General features: G+C 37.7%; 1 protein-coding gene across 1 annotated transcript; it reads right to left on the bottom strand.

The window, feature by feature from the left end:
* Nucleotides 1-4,726: 4,726 nt before the first annotated feature.
* Nucleotides 4,727-14,662, bottom strand: LOC135940170 (glycosylated lysosomal membrane protein B-like). The gene is made up of 7 exons (XM_065484958.1): nucleotides 14,529-14,662; nucleotides 10,418-10,518; nucleotides 9,687-9,932; nucleotides 8,426-8,623; nucleotides 7,925-8,149; nucleotides 7,214-7,485; nucleotides 4,727-6,650 (listed from the first exon to the last, which is right to left on the bottom strand). The coding sequence occupies exons 2-7, from the start codon at nucleotides 10,493-10,495 to the stop codon at nucleotides 6,530-6,532; spliced, it is 1,140 nt and encodes a 379-aa protein (XP_065341030.1). The 5' UTR covers nucleotides 10,496-10,518; nucleotides 14,529-14,662; the 3' UTR covers nucleotides 4,727-6,529.
* Nucleotides 14,663-15,485: the final 823 nt, after the last annotated feature.

Below are 15,485 nucleotides of genomic sequence, written 5' to 3'. Positions count from 1 at the left end.
AATGTTGCAATTAAATTAAAGCGAGATGAAAAATGTGCTGTCGGAAAAAGAGAATAAATTGGCAGAACTCGAGATGAGGAGCGAGAAACTCAATCTCGCTCTTTCCGAGCAAAAGGATGATTGGAGAAACCTACAGGATCGCCGCCTAGCTCTGGAGACAGGTTCCATGAGTCAGAAAATAGCGGGAGTGAGAAATGAGCATGCAAATTTGCTCGATGACTTGGCTGCGGGCAAAGAAAGGCTGGCCGCCATCGAAGAGTGTATACAGTCCCTTATCTCCCAAAATACAACTCTCACGGTATAAAATTATCCATTTTATCGTGAACTTAATTTTTGCTGGAATGCAAAATGTTAATTTATTTTTATTAAACCTTCCCAGTATAATTATTTCGGAGTTTTTAAAATAAAATTGTTTATCACTTTAAGCATGCCAGTTGCAATTTTATATTTTTGCTGTTAAATATACATTTTTACAGATTAACCAACACCGACAACTTTTGAGTACATCGGCCAGATTATCAATATTAGCAGCAGCGCTAATTCAAGTTTGAAAATTTTTGCTATTTTTCTTTCCAGCAATGCATTATGGAGCAAAAGGATCTTTCTAAGTCTTCTATTCTCCTGCAATCGCTTCGCCTGTCTCAGAGAGTAGAGGCAAAGCAGCTGAAGAAACAGAATAGAGAGGCGCAGCAACTGAGAGCCGAGCTTGAGGAAAAGACCGAAACAAAGAAAAGGCTGACGTAATTCGATCAGAATGGACTCAATCAAAAGTTGTAAATTTTTCCTCTCGCAGTGCTCGACTAAAAGACTTGCAGGGCAAATCGCACACGTGGAAAGGTCTGAAGGACAGCGTGGAAAAGCTGAGGGCAGAAAAGCAGGTGCTTGAGGGCAGAAACGCAGCGGCAGTCGACTCTGGGGTCGCGGCTCGCGAAAGGCAGCAGCTTTTACTGCAAGAGATGCTGGACGTGGACCAAAAGTGCGAGCAGCTGAAGCAGGAGGGCAAGCAAAAGGCTGTCGAGGGGCTCCAGTTGAGGATGTGGCTTGCAGAGTTGGGTATTGAACCACGATTTTTTTAATTTTATCGGGTTTTCCCACGGTGCCGCAATTTTTTAAGTTGGTACATATAAATTTGATTGATTAGCAAACCTATTAAATATGTTTAAAATATGAAGAGTAGGATTTTCACAATAAGAGACACTATTTTATGAAATGATTGGAATAGCTGTGATACCTATTTTTTCGTTTATTACTATAACATCATGTAATTTTAAACGGTCTACTTTGTCCATAAAATCAGAAAATCTTATAAAGGCCATTCAAAGCAGGATCTAGTCTAAAGAGTTCTTTCAAATCATTTTTGTAAATTAGACATAATAGCATATCATTATGAAGTCATTTGAGCATATTAGTGCGAATTACGTCCTTAGAAAAGCATTAGTCATTCCCTGGAGTCGACAAAAAGATCTCTCCGCAAATGCGGACATTTCAAATCATGCCGAAACTCCACCTGAAAGAGTGCCGGTGAGATTATCTGCGCCGTGTTTTATTGCTCCCACTAACCAAAACGGAAAAAAATTGTTTGCCTAGTAATTAGCGGAGATCGCGTTTCATGCAGAGTGCGGAGTTGGTGTGACGCGCACGCTGTTTAATTTTAACTTTGCCCAACCTTGGCAAATAGGACCTGAGTTGATAAGAAGGAAAATAGCTGCACTGAAAATCGATCGATCAAAAATTCTTTCGCTGGCCTTGTCACGCTTAAATAATAATAACGCATGAAAAAATCTCTGATTAGTTTAGCACGCGGAAATCCAGGACACACTCTCGCTCGTGAATGAACTCTTGATCAAGGTTACGAGCGCCGAGGCACAAATTCATTCATTTTTTTGACGCACTTACGTCATGCTCGCTCTCTCAATCAGGCGGGCGTGCGACACGCCGGGTCTCCTCGACACACCTAAAAATTGGTGCTAGAACAAAAACTGGTCTTCGTGTAGTACTCCGCATTCTTTGCGCGGTCTCGTTACTTGCTTGAATAAAAATTAATGATTGTGGAGCTGACGTAACAATTTCTTCGAGCTGCCTTCAGCAGCACTTCTGCGCCTGCAGGTTAAGTTATTTGACACGACTGTTGTTTAATGCGCAAAAACTAGGTATCAATTAACTTGCCTGGAATATATTTGCTGCATGTTCAAATTTAAAAAAATATTTTAAATAATTAACTAGAAAAATCTTTACAAAAATCTCATCTTTAAACAGATAATGTAATGATTTTAATTAAAGCATTCACTTCAATAAAACTGCTTGGCTCGTTTTCTTTAATTAAGAAATTCATTTACTTCTGTTTCGTAATTTAAAACTCCCTTTTCTTCCTCCTAAAATATCTCCATCCAGATTTTCATAATTAATTTAAGAGGGAATTTGATATTTTTTATAATTTTACTCATAAAGAGGGTAGCGCAAAATTTAATGAAATCACATATATGCTTGTTTATTCTTGCATGGTCAATACATATGTTTCAAATTACATTAAATTATAATTTCATTACATTTCGAACTACCCTTTTTATGAGTAAATTAATGACAAAAAAATCAAATTCCCTAACACATTAATTATGTAAATTTTGCTGGAGATATTTCGGTCCGGTGGTAAAAATATTTTTCATCGTGTTATTTATTGCTTTGTGCTTTGACGTTTCAATATAAAAGAGCAGGCAATGACATCTCCGCACGCTATCCTTTTGCCTTTTCGTTTGAAAACTAAACCACGCGGCCAGATGTCAAACGAGCCGAGATTTCCCAGATATTTTTTCTGGTATATCAAGGCCGTCGATGTTGAAGTTGTGTCGGGCGATTGACAGAGTGGTTGCGATGATACCTTAAAAATTATCAGTCGGTATAAGGTTGGCTTTGCAAAAAGTCGTGCTTGGAGGCGAATTGTCCATTCAGACAAGACGTTTGGAATCCGGGACATGCGAAGTAAAATCTGCAATCTTAGCTAACAATAATTGGAGAAAATGGAACTAAGCAAATTCCACTCCTGACACAGCAGACACGAACAAGGAAAGTGAGCTGGGAAACACTTTATTTAAGTCAGCAACAACCCATATCCCTATCAAAGTGTTTACGTCATCTTATACCGTCTGTCTGGCGACTCAACAAAGGGTCAGGAGAGTGTTATTGTACTCTTGAGCGCGTTATAACTTCTACATTAAAATTTGTCATCTTTGATTCTTGTTCTCCTATGGATTTTTTTTCAGCTAAATATTTTTCACCTATATTTTGATTCCATCAACTTTTACTCCTAGTAACAATTTAATAAATAAATGCAATAATTTGAAAAATGGGGTAAAACCGCTACAACTAATTGTGAAAGTATCAAAACCTAAACCACCAGAAAACCTTAATTCCGAAATAAAGCCAAGGCAAAAAAATAAATAAAAAACTAAACCCCGGTGAGATGTCAGGGTTTTACCTGAAGAGATAACGATCGCATTGATAATTGGTGTGTACCGATATTTGCTCGCGTGTCGTCAGAAGAGCGAATCTGTGTGTGCGAGCAGGTTGCGCGCTCGCGAGAGGTATGCTCTTGCGTTGCCTTTTTATTGATACCTGAGTTTCTCCCTCCGCTCTCCCCTGTGGGCACCCAAAAATTTACGTCATTAAAATCAATTATTAATGCGATCGAAATCTCGCCAGGTAAAACCCTGATACTCATTAAGGAATTTTAGCAAAATTAGAAACAACTTTCCGATTTTATATATAAATTATGTTACGTGTTTTATATTGGATTTTTCAATGTAAATTATTCTCAAATGAGTTTTTGTTCATCTTGGACAAGATTTATAGACAAAGCTAAAATTGACCAGGAGTAGTCTGTTAAAGAATTTTGTGAAGAAAATTAAGAATTTTTTGTTTCCCCAAAAAGGTAGTAATTCGGAAACACTTTTAAAAGATGGAATAAACTTTGGAGTGTAAAACTTACAAGTTTGGAATGTCTACATATATATCATATATATCATTTATATCTTTGGGGCGTCGAACGTGCATGTTTTTAAACTTCGCTGTAAATATTCTAGAGCCTTTGAAGCAAACACCTTAAATACTGCTGTTGCTGAATAAGTATAAAACTGCAATTTTTCTCCATATCACTTTTTACTTCACAAAATAAATCATATTCAAAAAATTTACTCCGCCAACATATTATTACGCGAGATATTAATAAATAAAAATAATAAATCAGAAGACAAAGCACCAGCCCAAAAAACTTTCATTTGAAAAGAAAATTAGCGTGACAACGAGAGAATAAACATTACAAAAAATAATCGCTGTTATATATTTTTTATTTATTCATCATTTACATGCAAAGCAAACTGCAATTTTCTTGTTAGATGTCTAAATTTTGCAGTGCTATCGATTGAACGAATTTGCATGCTGCAGTCGTTTAATGAGTTTCCCCGTTGAGCGACTCAATCGTTGGATGTAATGCGAGAAACAGACAAAGGCGCGGTCTCGCTTTTTAGGACAGCTCGTGCGGGTTGTCGGTGGCGAGGCTGGGGTGCAGGAATCCCGCTGCGACCCACATATAAAGAGATATTGGTCGGCATTCTTCGCATATCATTCGCATTATATTGGAGCTAGACGCGATGCAATGCGACGCCCTCTCCCCTTCTTGCCCGCCCCCGCAAATTTATTATTAATGATCGGCGAGGAATGACCACACTTTCGGTTTTAGCAAACTTTAAATCGTTTTATTTTTACACTTTCTTTCGTCGCACGGGTTACAACTACACTTGATGATTCGTTTTAGTATAAAATAAAACAGTTTAATTGCAACTCATACACTGCTCTAGTTATTGCTAATTCTCCTAGGAATTATAAACTTCAGAGGATCTCTTAAATACATTCACGCTATAGTTATTACTCAATGGGAAATGGTAGAGTTGGAGCAAATTAAACCTCACATTTATTAAACGTTGGCGTGTATTCGTAATTGCATATTAAATGACTTTCCGAAAAAATTATTTTGCTTAAATATTTTAATAAAGATGATATGCGTGTTTTATTCATCAATTTGGTAAAATGCCTTTCAACAATTTTATGATACTTCAAACGAATTATAATGGAAAGAAACTGCACATCAAAATCACGTTTTTACAGTCCATAAATTGATCAATTAGTCGTATGACCTGCGATATGACTGGTCAAGATCGATTACAAAATCGTCACTAAAAGCAGAATTTTGCACCAGTTTCCCTCTGATCTGATATGTGAGAGTTATTAACCTTTTCTACCTTTAACTCCTTTTTTAAGTGTGATTAAATGTTGATTTTGTGCATCTTCTGGTTAAGATAGTGTTGCTGTTTTCTGAAAAGTCTTGACAGTAGAATTAGTGTAAACCATAATTGTATGATATGTTCTCAATTAGAGCTCTCGTAAATCGGTTTTTGTACAGGCATCAGCGTTTTGATTATCTCGAGTTAACTTCTCTCCACCTCATGAGCTCACACACGTTGTTCATAGCTCATTACCAGCATTTATTTGTTTTTTACGCTGTTTTTTCATTGTGTATGTAGTTTGCAACTAGACTCCGTGCGTTAACTAATTAAAAATTTTCAAAAATATTAATAAGCTGTCTTTTATCTTTTTCAACAGGGCTAAAATGAGTGAACATTAAATTCTTTTCATTGAATGAATGTCAAAATTATTTTAAAATTGCATGAATGCATGCAGAATTTCCATTGCAAGTGGAAATCCGAATTTTAACACTTGTTTGAGATTAAAAATATGCATGGATTCAATTTCTCGAACAGGCTAAGCAAAATGTGCTTAACTTTGAGGAAAGTATCCCCAGTATAAAAAGAATTACATATAGCGTCACGAAATAAATCAACCTCGTCGCTGCCAAGCTAAAAATGCCATTTTAAATATATAACATGGCCTCGCGTGTTTAACAAGAGATCAAACCGTGTGTTTGAAAGACAATGGCTTGGAGTCTAGCTACAAATGACAGAAAATCCATATTTTAAAATTTCTAGTGATATGTATCTTACAATTTTTCTTACAATTAGCACAACAATATTGGAAACTCTTAAAAATCGCAGCTTACAAAATAACATTTCCTGTTTGGCGTTGATATGTGTAGATTTAGTTAACAAGCCGTTACGCGCAAACTAGAGAAAGCTATGCAACTGTTATAAATTTAACGTTTCGACTGTACAAAATTTACTATATTCACAGATGTAACAAATTTAACTTGCGAAAAAGAGCTTTTAGAATACACGTTCGTCCCCTGTATTTTACACAAATATTCAAATGTAAAAAGCGCACTTAGTTTTCTTTCGTTTTAAATGCAAACGAGAGAATTTTCACCTCCCTCTCGCGATATGCAGTTTTTGAGCCTGAAATGTGTCGTTTTGGGGGTTTTCGAAATTGTCATAATTGCCTCCAAAATGCGTAATTTAACGGATTTGATGCAGTTTTATAATTATTTACAATTGTGGTGCATGTGTGTCGCTGAAGCAAGTGGAAGCTAAAGGCAGCAGCAGCAAGTCATCATTATTGAAATCAGGCTGAATCCGAAAATGTGAACCAAAGCCAGCATCCAGTTGATGTCGGTTTTCGGCGAGTCCCCGTAGCCAAATACAAACGACCTGAAATCCAAAATGTATTTTAGTAAAACTTTTGGGTTAACAAAATCTTTCTCACATTTTTTGCGTTTGATTGCCAAACAATATACTTAATAAAGGGAGAATTCTACTCATTTCTTGAGCAACTTTTGCAATAAATTCTACAGAAAACTGAAAGGGTTTCATGAAGACAAAATATATATGATTTTGATAACATAAGAATTAACACATTACTTAATTACTAATTTCATTGTGCACTTTTAAAAGCCATTTATAGCAAAAATAATGACACACGATTAATCTAAAATCTATATCAAATCAACACCTGACAAAATAAAAAGAAAGACTCAAGAATCAGTCCCCCTACATTAGTCTATGCCGTGCTCGGAACTTGACTGCGCACGAAATCGTTACCTCAGGCGGACGCAGAGGATTTATTACCGTTCGCCCATAAAAATGTGAGACGAATTCAATTATAGGCTCCTTAAAGCACCGCGTCCGCCCTATTCCTATACGAATTATAATCCAAAGGAGGGCAGAGCAGGCGGCGGAATGCATAAAAAGCAGAGAGATCACAAAACACACACCAGGAGAGCAGATCAAACTTGTCGTAATAGCTGTGCCCGAAATAGCCGAAAGTTATGTTGAACGCGTGAGTGGTGGCGCCGACGAAATCGGAGCCGAAATATGATTGCAGCAGGACGTCTTCCAGGTCCTCGTTGTCCATCAGCCGCAGCGGCTGTTGGAAGGTCGGCACCACTGAGCGAGTGCTTTTCACTGACGAAGTGAACGCCATCCGGTGCCATTGCATGAAGCCGCCATTCTTCAGCAGGCCGTTTGGCACCAGCATTTCGTACATCTGAAATTTCGACAAATCTGAGTGTTGAAATTCATCATTGAAAAAATAACAAAAGTATGTCCACTTTAAATATATTGATGCGGCAATAGAGGTAAATTGAATCAGCTCTCAATTTATATCCATCTTTTAAATCAAAAGTTAAAAACAGTATTAGAAGTATTTTGCCTTGGGAGCTGCACCAGTCACCGGTCAAAAAGTCGCAAATATTATACTGTTCCTTGGACAGAGAAAAAATAGCCTCCAGTCCTGCGGGACATTATTCACTATATCAAACTACACATTTAACAATTTCTTTGCCAGCCGGCAATAATGCTCAGCCGCAACCGAGCTGAAATTCGGCTAAGCCAGCCCAGCCAGCCGCCGCTTCGAAATTGCGCGGCTGAGACCCCTATTAAATTTAAATAAAAATCCATTTGTTGGGATTTTTACTCCTCATTACCTGGAAGTATTCTGGAACCAGGTTTTCGAAATTCTTGTGCTTCTTTCTGAGCACACTTTCGAAGAAATTATTATCGTTGCTCGCAACTGAAAACTCGACTCCAAATCGAGAGTGGTTTTGGAAGTAGGGTTGAAAGCTTTGCAGCGAAATTTGCAGCAAACTTGAGTTGATCGTGTGCCACAGGATTTCCTCCATGTCGAAGCCGTCGTCATCGTAAATCTTGAGCTTAAATCACAATTATTTTCTTTTCAATTAAGGATCAAATTCTGATCGTGTCGTAAATCACTAGAAATCGTCGAAGCACGAGTACGAAATACTTTGACTCTCTAATGGGGCCGAGCGAGCAAACCTCTAAATTATACATTCACGTTGCTCTCAGATATGCTAATATTTCACTCAAAGCGGGAGAGCTGCAATTTCGTCGTACTTCGGATAAACACCCTAATTTCATGCACATACTAATTAAACACACGCTGAAAATAGCGCGAAATCGTAACTGACCACGAGGGAAACTGCGGCTTTGTATTCCTCAAAGTGGCGGTCCATGTACTTTTCGCCAAGGAACTCGAACCGGAGTGGACAGCCCCTTTCGTTGATCTCCACGGGCTGAGGGGACCAGTAGAATTGGTCCATGTACCAACTGTAGACGCCATTGTGGTACTCGGGCCACGACTCGTGCTCACCATAAAGCTCCAGGATCTGAAATTTAGTCACAAAATTGCACATTTATTTTATGTTTAAATAATCTTTGGGGTCGGCCCAAGGTCGGCCTTACAGGTGTCCTTTTGTAGTGTGCGGAAAGGCACTATGCCCAAAAGTATTTTAGTTTAGAATACGAACGAATAAGCGATACAAATGTTAATCCCAATCCTGACCAGCTCCAGCAATATGGCCACTTTAGGATTTTTTAGGTTTATATTTAGAATGTGTTAAATACTCCTAAAGTATCATATTTTAAGCTAATAAAATTAAAAATTAATTTATTAAAATCTCTCATATTTTTCGTTGTTTAGTGTTTATCTAAATTCTAATTTATATTTTATTTCTAAGATCATTTTATCATATTTTAATGCTACGCAAGTCTTTATTTGAAAGTCTGTTTTAAATACTATTTTCATAAAAATACGAAATATACTATAATTATTTTAATATAATATTGTAACTATTGGTGAGCATTGACTTGATAAATTATCTTAAAAATGTATTTGATCCTCGAAGGCGATCATCTAAACCTGAATAATTAGATTCATGAGAATGCTTTGATTAAATATATTTTACATTGGGTCTATTATGATATACCACAATATGATATTTAATAAACTTCCTTTAACGGTAGAAATCTGACAACAAAAACAGCAAATGCGAATTTTGAACACGATCCAGAGCTAATACAAAATTGTTCACTATATTTTTATCGGAGTTGTGAGTATGAGAGTGTGATGTGAAAATCGGTGTTTTATCGTTTATCGACCTTCTATTATAGCCGAAATTTTGATTCTGAAAATATTTTACTTTGACAAGCGTCATCAATCGCTACAGGAAGTGTCTAACAATCATATTAAAAAAATTACAAGTTGAGGACAATAATATTGAATTGAAAGTTTCAAGAAAAGCATTTCTATTAAAACAATCCCTTTTTTACCCTCCAGTTCAATAAAATCATCTTCCATAGTGAATGCATCGATTTTCCACTCTCACGGAAAGAAAATAAGCAAGCGCTACCAGAGCAAGCAGGCGAGAGCGATAAAATTTTCCTGCTCACCCTGGTAATAGTGAATCCAAATGAGAAGCTGGGCTCGGGGAGGAAGCTGATGCACTTGTCGAGGGTGCTGGCCATCAGCTGCTCCCAGTTGATAGAGATGTTGGCCAGCGGCTCGGTCACTGCGATCAGAAAGGACGGCTTTTCCAGCAGCGACACGATGTAGTGGATGGTGTCGGTGGAGCCGATCGCCCTTATGTGGATCACAGTTGCGTCCTCAGAGCCGCCCGGGTTCAGTTTCCAGAAGAGCTGCGCAAATAAAGAACGCACGTGAGTGATCCGCGCCAAAAGCCGAGCAAAAGCAATTTGCTAATGCCCCGCAGACCCCTGGGGCATTCGCCTTCGCAGTTTCATTGACGATTTTTCCAATCCACCTCGAAGGGTTAAAAATATTTATTTAGTTTTTTTTTTATCGACGCCAAGGTACTCCATCAGGCTTTTTCAAGCAAATTATAGTCGACAAAAAAGAAACATAAAATTAAATGAATGCGAGGGGAAAATCCCAGAAGAACATTTAACAAAGCAAAATTTTAAAATATTCCTTCCCCACAATCAACATTATTTTTGTGAAAAATCCAAATTTTTCCTGCAAAGTGCGCGTTCCTGTTGAAAGAAATAAAGACGACACTTGATAAATAATGCGTGCCCTATAAAAAGTGGCACTCAGCACATATTTTACTTACAAAGTGTGCGTTGCGTGGAATACGTGAAAAGAGTTAGGAATGGAAATGTACCTGTCTTTTCTGTGGCAAGGCGAAGCATGTGGAGACAAGAAAGAAGAACAGAAAAGTAGTCAATATTCTCTCCATCATCTTGTTACGTTCGGCATCGAGACCTGAGAGCAGACAGACATTTGTTTAATGGAAAAGGTTTATCTTGAAGTGACATAAAAGTGTCATATTTGGAGCAAAAAATCCTATTGGCTAAACTTGAATTAATTTCCAAGGATTTTGTTAGAGATAGAATCAAAATTTACTACACCCTGCAGTTGATTTTTCAGTAGATTCATTTTTAATAAAATTTTTGGAGCACCATTTCTGACTTTAGAAAAACATGTTTTATTTTACTAAAATAAGTCATCCCCCATAGTATTTTTGCAAGATCTTGAGGCGCTGAAATAAGCTATAAAACATTGGCGACGCTCAAATTATATCATGAGAATTTTGCTTCACTGCATCTCTTGTGAGAAAATATTTTTTGTAACCAACTATACACAGCATTTAGTTTAATTTTTCCCACTAGAATACAGTTTTGCTTGAGTAAAAATAACAGCTTGATACAGCCATATACTTGAGGAAATTCCCAATTTAGCTCATTTTCGATTTTTCTTTTTCACAAAAATGGACAGATAAATTTTGTATTCTTTATTTACTGCGAAATTGCAGGCACCAAAATTGATATTGTGAATTTCAATTTTAGGTCCAAAAAAGCACGTGACTAATTATTACTAACTATAAAAATTCATGCGGCAGAAAAATGTTCATAATTGAGGAAAACCCCTCACGTTTTTTCTGAAAAATATTTTATATGTTAATTTTTTAAGAAAAGAAAAATCGGGGGTTTACGAACCCTGATACAAAGCAGACGAAATAATATGATTTCAGCTGTTATTTAAATTGGAAAAATGCTACTTTGATTAAATTAAATCGATATATAGGAGAACAGAATTTTAGTAGCTTCCCAGTAAAAATACCTTTATTTGCAAGAAATTTCCTTAGAAGAGTTAAAATTAGTTTGAATAGCAAAACATCATCCTAAATATAAGTTACATAATGTTGTATCGCTTTATTTCGTCAAATAAGACATCACATCGCAAAAAAACCTACCATTTTTAATTTCGGCATTCATCGTTTGCAATGGATTTAGATAGGAAAAAATGAACTATGGCGTGCTGAAGAGGAAAAGTCTCACTCAGCTCTCAGCGGGCCGCACGGATTTCATCAGGCTAATGAAAAGCGCCGGCCAGTTCATCGCCCTCGTGGCACTAATTGCGAGCGAGAGGAAAGCGTTGCCGTACACCCTCGATGGCTGCAACTTGCCTCCAGCTGAGCACGCGCGCCTTCTTTATTAGCTGAAGGTCACGCGCGTAAGAACCATATTTCACGCGCGGCCGTGTCACCTGCTCGCACTCTGCCTCGCTCAAAAAGTTTGTCACGTGCGAATCGCTCTTGTGACATTTAACGAGCCAAATGACGAGTTTTTCCCCGCAACACGCATACATTTAAATATTCCCAGCGGGCCGATCTCGTCCAAATCGGCGCGCCCGCCCGCCCGATTAATTTGCAACCATCGACGCACGACCCTCATTTTTCAGCGCGAAACAAAAGGCTCGCGTCACGCCTGCGAATCGAACCACTCGGGTGCCGGAGCTGGAGAGTTTTATTGCTGCGTATTTCGTGATGCCACAATCTGCATGCAAATAGCGGATTGGGTCTTTGCGGTGCGTCAAATCACGCAGGAAACGTTTCAAGTTGGAAGACCAACAAAAAGGTTGCTTTGCTTTTTAACTCCAGCTGAGAAAGAAAATGCCTTATTTAGAATTATATTGTTTTTGGATTTTGAAAATATGCATTTGAACTATCTTTTTAATCTTAGTATGCGAATAAATTTCAAAACAGGGAAAACGATTTCCTGTGTAAGACTTGTGCAATAAAAATGTTGATGTTAGCGTGGCATTAACGCATTTGTTGTCGGTGAGGTACTATACCAAATTTCTATTGCATTTTTTCTGCTTTGTCATGATTTTATTGGGATATAGGAGCGCGGTAAATGCTTTACTTAAGTATTTAAATACATATGACAATCTACGTTGTTCGAACCACAGCCGTTGACTACAAACACTATTTTATTTTCCGCTCATCATTTTAGCTCACTTCGTTTGGATATTTTCATAAGTATACAACACGCGCAACGGCTGTGACAAGCCGGTTGCCTATATGTTTCGAATTAAAGGGATTAATTCAAACTTTCAAACGTAAAGTAACCCTTTCATTTAAATTAAACATAATTTTTCAATCTTACTTGACCAGACACAAATTTAATGGCAGGTCAGAGATTAATGCATCTCCTGGACGTGTTTTGGTTTTGTTATAAATACGCTGGCACTTGATCAAGGAATGATATCCTGTTTGATGTTATTGGGAGCGGTTCTCCTATGTAAGAAAGCAGTCATATGAGCCTTTTCCTTCCTATTTTATGATATTGCCTTTTGTCATGCAAAGGCAAATTTGTAAATAAAGTGAAATTCGCTGATCTTCCCGATCTTTCTGAAAAACAATAGTTATCGTATTTTATTCCATGAATAAAATTGGATAAATCAAATATTCCGTTGGTTAAATTGACCGTTTAAATTGATCACTTGATCTTTTTGATTTGGTCCGCTTAATAATGCAAGTGATTATCTTTTATTGAGCGCTTAGTCTGCCTCAATTACCATGACGGTTCTATGAATATTTCAAAAACCCCACGACTTGGTCTACGTATTTAACAATCTATTTATTTATAACAGTGCTGTTTTTGTAGATTTTATTAGATATTTACCATTCCAAATCCGTCCAGAGCGTAGAAAATAAAGCATGAAATTTCATTGTGGCGTGATTTGAAATTAACGATTCCTTCCGACTGCGTAAGTGCATATGGCAATCTATCATAAACATTAATCTTCTGTACCCGACAAGTTTAGTGCGCACCTCTGTCAGGAAATCACCTTATAATATAAATAGCTCCCAAACACAGCCTAAAAATAGAAAACTATATTCCAAACTCGGTCTAAATCTCACACTCTCTTTTCGCGTGAGTAATTATATTCAAGTATGAAAGAAGTTTAAAAATCTGTCGAAAAGAAGTTAATTTGATGTAAATGAGGGCCAATAAGAAGGTACAATTTGTTTTAATATTACTCTACAAAGAAGCCAATCATGAAAAGGTAAAAACGCAAAAAAAATAAAACTCAACACAGCAGCTCCGTCAATTATAGAATTTTCCAATAGCCATGCAAAGCTTCAAAAGTTTTCTAATTTTTATTGAATCTCTTTTTTATTTTATTTGTTTTAGAAATTATTGTCTTGAACGCATGGCGTGCTACCGCGAATGTCGCGTTGCCGCTTGACCGTGATGCACCCATTTGCATGACTGTCAATAAGGGAAATGCGAAATAAATACTATGATTGCAAAAAAGTTCTCCAACGACAGGTTGATATCCATTATAAAACAAAATTTAATCTCGATAAGCTAATCTTTTGCCCAAAAATTATAATTGTTATGAATTGTAAATAATTTGCCACTTTTGAACAGCTTTGAAGATTGAGTTAAAATTCAAAATCTCGTCATCTCAACTTTTTTAATCCCAAAACCCGTTTCTCAGCTCATATGCCTGCGGGTAAAGAGGAAGCAGTGTAAATGGAAGTAGGACAGGTGGTTCCATTTTTCTCAAACAGCGTCAAAAAGGCAATTCAAGTCTCTACACAACTCAGAATTACACCATGACAAAATCATGAGACAGCGGAGAACAAAAGCAATGGGCTCGTAAATATTAAACGAACATACACACGTCAGGAGAAAGAATAGATGGCAAAAGGGTGGTCCTATAGGGTCAAGGCCATGCAGCTGCAAAAAATCTCGGCGTCAAGTGACAGTTTTTGCGAGAGAGGAATTAAAGGCGCGTGTCAGCGGCTCATTCACAAAACAGGCAAAAGTAGCGGGCGGCGAAATACGCGGTGCCAGCGAGATAATCAATGAGATTCCCGCATTGCAAATTAAAATCGAATTTTATGTTGCGGCTGCGGTGACAGCGGCGGCCGCAACGGCGGCCACCCTGGCCCTGGGACTGCCCTGGGGGCGACTCACCTGCAGACGGCGCTCGCGGAGGCCATGTCGGGCTGGCGGGGGCGGCGCACCGGAGGCGGCGAGCGGGCTCGTCGGTCGGGCCGAGCGGATGGACCCGTGCCAAGTTACGCACTCCGCATCGGCATGCTGCATCCACACCACCCCACACGACGACGACCCCCACCCCGGGACCAACCCCACCCCACGGACGCCCCTCCGCCGCGCGCTGCCCAGCAGCCGGAACGAGAGGGACTAGTGCCGGTCTCCGCAAAAGTATCGATATTTTAAAACATGCCCCAGGGGATGTGAAAAACAGCACCGAATCTAAGACAGCCAGCCAGACGCGAAGACAAGAGGGTGGATTCAACTTTGCTTTGCACAAATTACTTAGCAGTTAGTAGTGATGACGTGTTTAAAAAAATCCTATAAATTTTAAAATAATTTGCAATTTTCAAAATACAAAAGTACAAAAAAAATTAATATTGTCTTTCGTTAAAAGAAGAAATGATTAATTAGTTTACACTAATTTTTATGAATTCAGAGAATATTTATTGCCTTGAATAAAAAAATCCAGAAGGTGTTTCCCAAGGGATTTAAAAAAATATATATAATCTTTTTAAGGAATTGTTCTGTCTCTATCCCTGTATTGTAATCGTCTTCAGCTGCGAAATTCTGGAACAATTATAAAACAGACATCTATTAAATTTGAAATTTATTTAACCAGCAAATTTTTGTGTTTAGATTACGACAACATACAATTTAATAAAAGGCTGCAAAAAATCTAACTCACTCACAAAACAATCCCATTGAATGTCTATCCGAGATATATCAAGAATATTTATTTGCTTCAATGCTAATAATTTCTGACAGGAAAAATAAAAACGGAAGGTCAACCCAATTTATCTAAAACAATTTTTATAGCTCAACCAGTTTTAGCGTTTCTATTGTGCGCTATTTTTTGCTCATGAATATTATGCT

Source organism: Cloeon dipterum, chromosome 3 (genome assembly GCF_949628265.1).
Source record: "Cloeon dipterum chromosome 3, ieCloDipt1.1, whole genome shotgun sequence".
Lineage (NCBI taxonomy): Eukaryota > Metazoa > Arthropoda > Insecta > Ephemeroptera > Baetidae > Cloeon > Cloeon dipterum.
This window is presented reverse-complemented; position numbering and strand designations above follow the sequence as displayed.